The following is a 1587-nucleotide window of genomic DNA, read 5'->3' on the forward strand; positions in this document are numbered from 1 at the left end:
ACTTTCAACTAAAGATTTGTTCTCATTCCTATAAATCTCTTTCTTCAGAAATGCCAATAACTTCTCTAACTACACAATCGTTTTACTCCAGCTATCAAAGAGATAGATTTAAATACTCCCACTTCAGTCCACACATCTAAATTGTGAACAAGGGACTCAACGCCTGATGCAAGACTGAAAAAAGACACCTGAGCTTCTGAACTTGCCAGATGTATAAAATGACCCCTGTAGCCAGTTCTGTCACACCCTCTAACTGCCTATTTCTTCTTCTCTTTCAGAGTGATGAAACAAGGAAGGAGTTCTGAAGACAATGAACGCCAAACAGACGTATAAGCTGAGCAGCCAGAACAGCGTCTCATACGGAAGTCAAGAGCAGGAAGACGAGACCTGGAAGATGTACCAGGAGCGGAAGAATATCATCCTGGAATTCCTCAACTCCGAGCTCAGTATCACCCTGCTCAAGAGACATCAGACCCGGGTGGAGCTCCTGAAGAAATGCTCCTACTACATTGAGATCCTGCCAAAACATCTGGCGCTTGGTGACCAGAACCATCTCATGCTGCCCACCACCATGTTCCAACTCATTGACCCATGGAAGTTTCAGAGAATGAAGAAAGTGGGCACGGCACAAACTAAGATCCAGCTGTTGCTCCTTGGTGACCTACTAGAGCAGTTGAAGCAAGGCCGAGTGGCACTCGTAGAGCTACTCAAGTCCTACACCGCAGCTACCTTCCTGTCAGACTGGGATACAGTCAGTCGGAGAATTTCTGAACTATCTGGGCTGATGGACAACTTCCTCACCACTCTGGTTCCCGGCAGACTCTACATCAAGCATAGACTAGTGTCTGATATTGGGACGACCAAGATCCCACACATCAGACTGGTCTTGAGGACCAAGATGCCAGTGGCCTTTGACAGGAAAGAGTCTGTGGCCTATGAGGACTGGGTTTCCCTTCGGTGGTTCAGCATGGGTCAGCATTCGCCGCCCGACCAATATGAGCTCCGTTTCAAGCTGCTGGATCCTCGGACACCACAGGAGAGGAGCCAAAGTGGTGGAATTCCAGTCGCCTCTAACAGTTTTGAAATCAGGAACCTTCTGCCCAATCGGTCATACGAGTTCTCAATCAAGAGGGCGGACACATACACACTGGTGTACGAAGCCTGGCACGACACCATGAGCCTGAGAACCAAGCCGAGCACCAGCGAGCATGTGCAGTCCATGGACTAGCACAAAAGGGTAGCAGCGCGGCTTGATTCACAGAAAAGCATGCAAACACTTCTAATTCATCAATACGTTAAATACTTAATAAAAAAAAATAACACAAGGTAGAAAGTGAAACTAGGGTGAATCTCAAGATCTGTTTTTATAAAAAAGTGTTTTTGAAATAGTTTATTGCCAATCACCTGTAAAAGCCACATGAAACAGGGGGTGTTCATGGGGGTAGGGAAAGGGGGTACAGTGCTATAAGATGTAACACAAGTTTACTATTTAGGGATTGCTTGAAGATGCTAGAGGGAATTTAGTACAATTAACAGGAAAGAGCAGTTATTGCAATTAGACAACTGTCATGGCTGCAGGTTGTTTGA

General features: G+C 46.0%; 1 protein-coding gene across 1 annotated transcript; it reads left to right on the forward strand.

Moving 5' to 3' along the window:
• Positions 1-310: 310 nt before the first annotated feature.
• FNDC11 (fibronectin type III domain containing 11) lies at positions 311-1228 on the forward strand. The gene has a single exon (XM_086929059.1). The coding sequence runs from the start codon at positions 311-313 to the stop codon at positions 1226-1228; it is 918 nt and encodes a 305-aa protein (XP_086785185.1).
• Positions 1229-1587: the final 359 nt, after the last annotated feature.

Source organism: Lissotriton vulgaris, chromosome 7 (assembly GCF_964263255.1).
Source record: "Lissotriton vulgaris chromosome 7, aLisVul1.2, whole genome shotgun sequence".
In the NCBI taxonomy this organism is placed as follows: Eukaryota; Metazoa; Chordata; class Amphibia; order Caudata; family Salamandridae; genus Lissotriton; species Lissotriton vulgaris.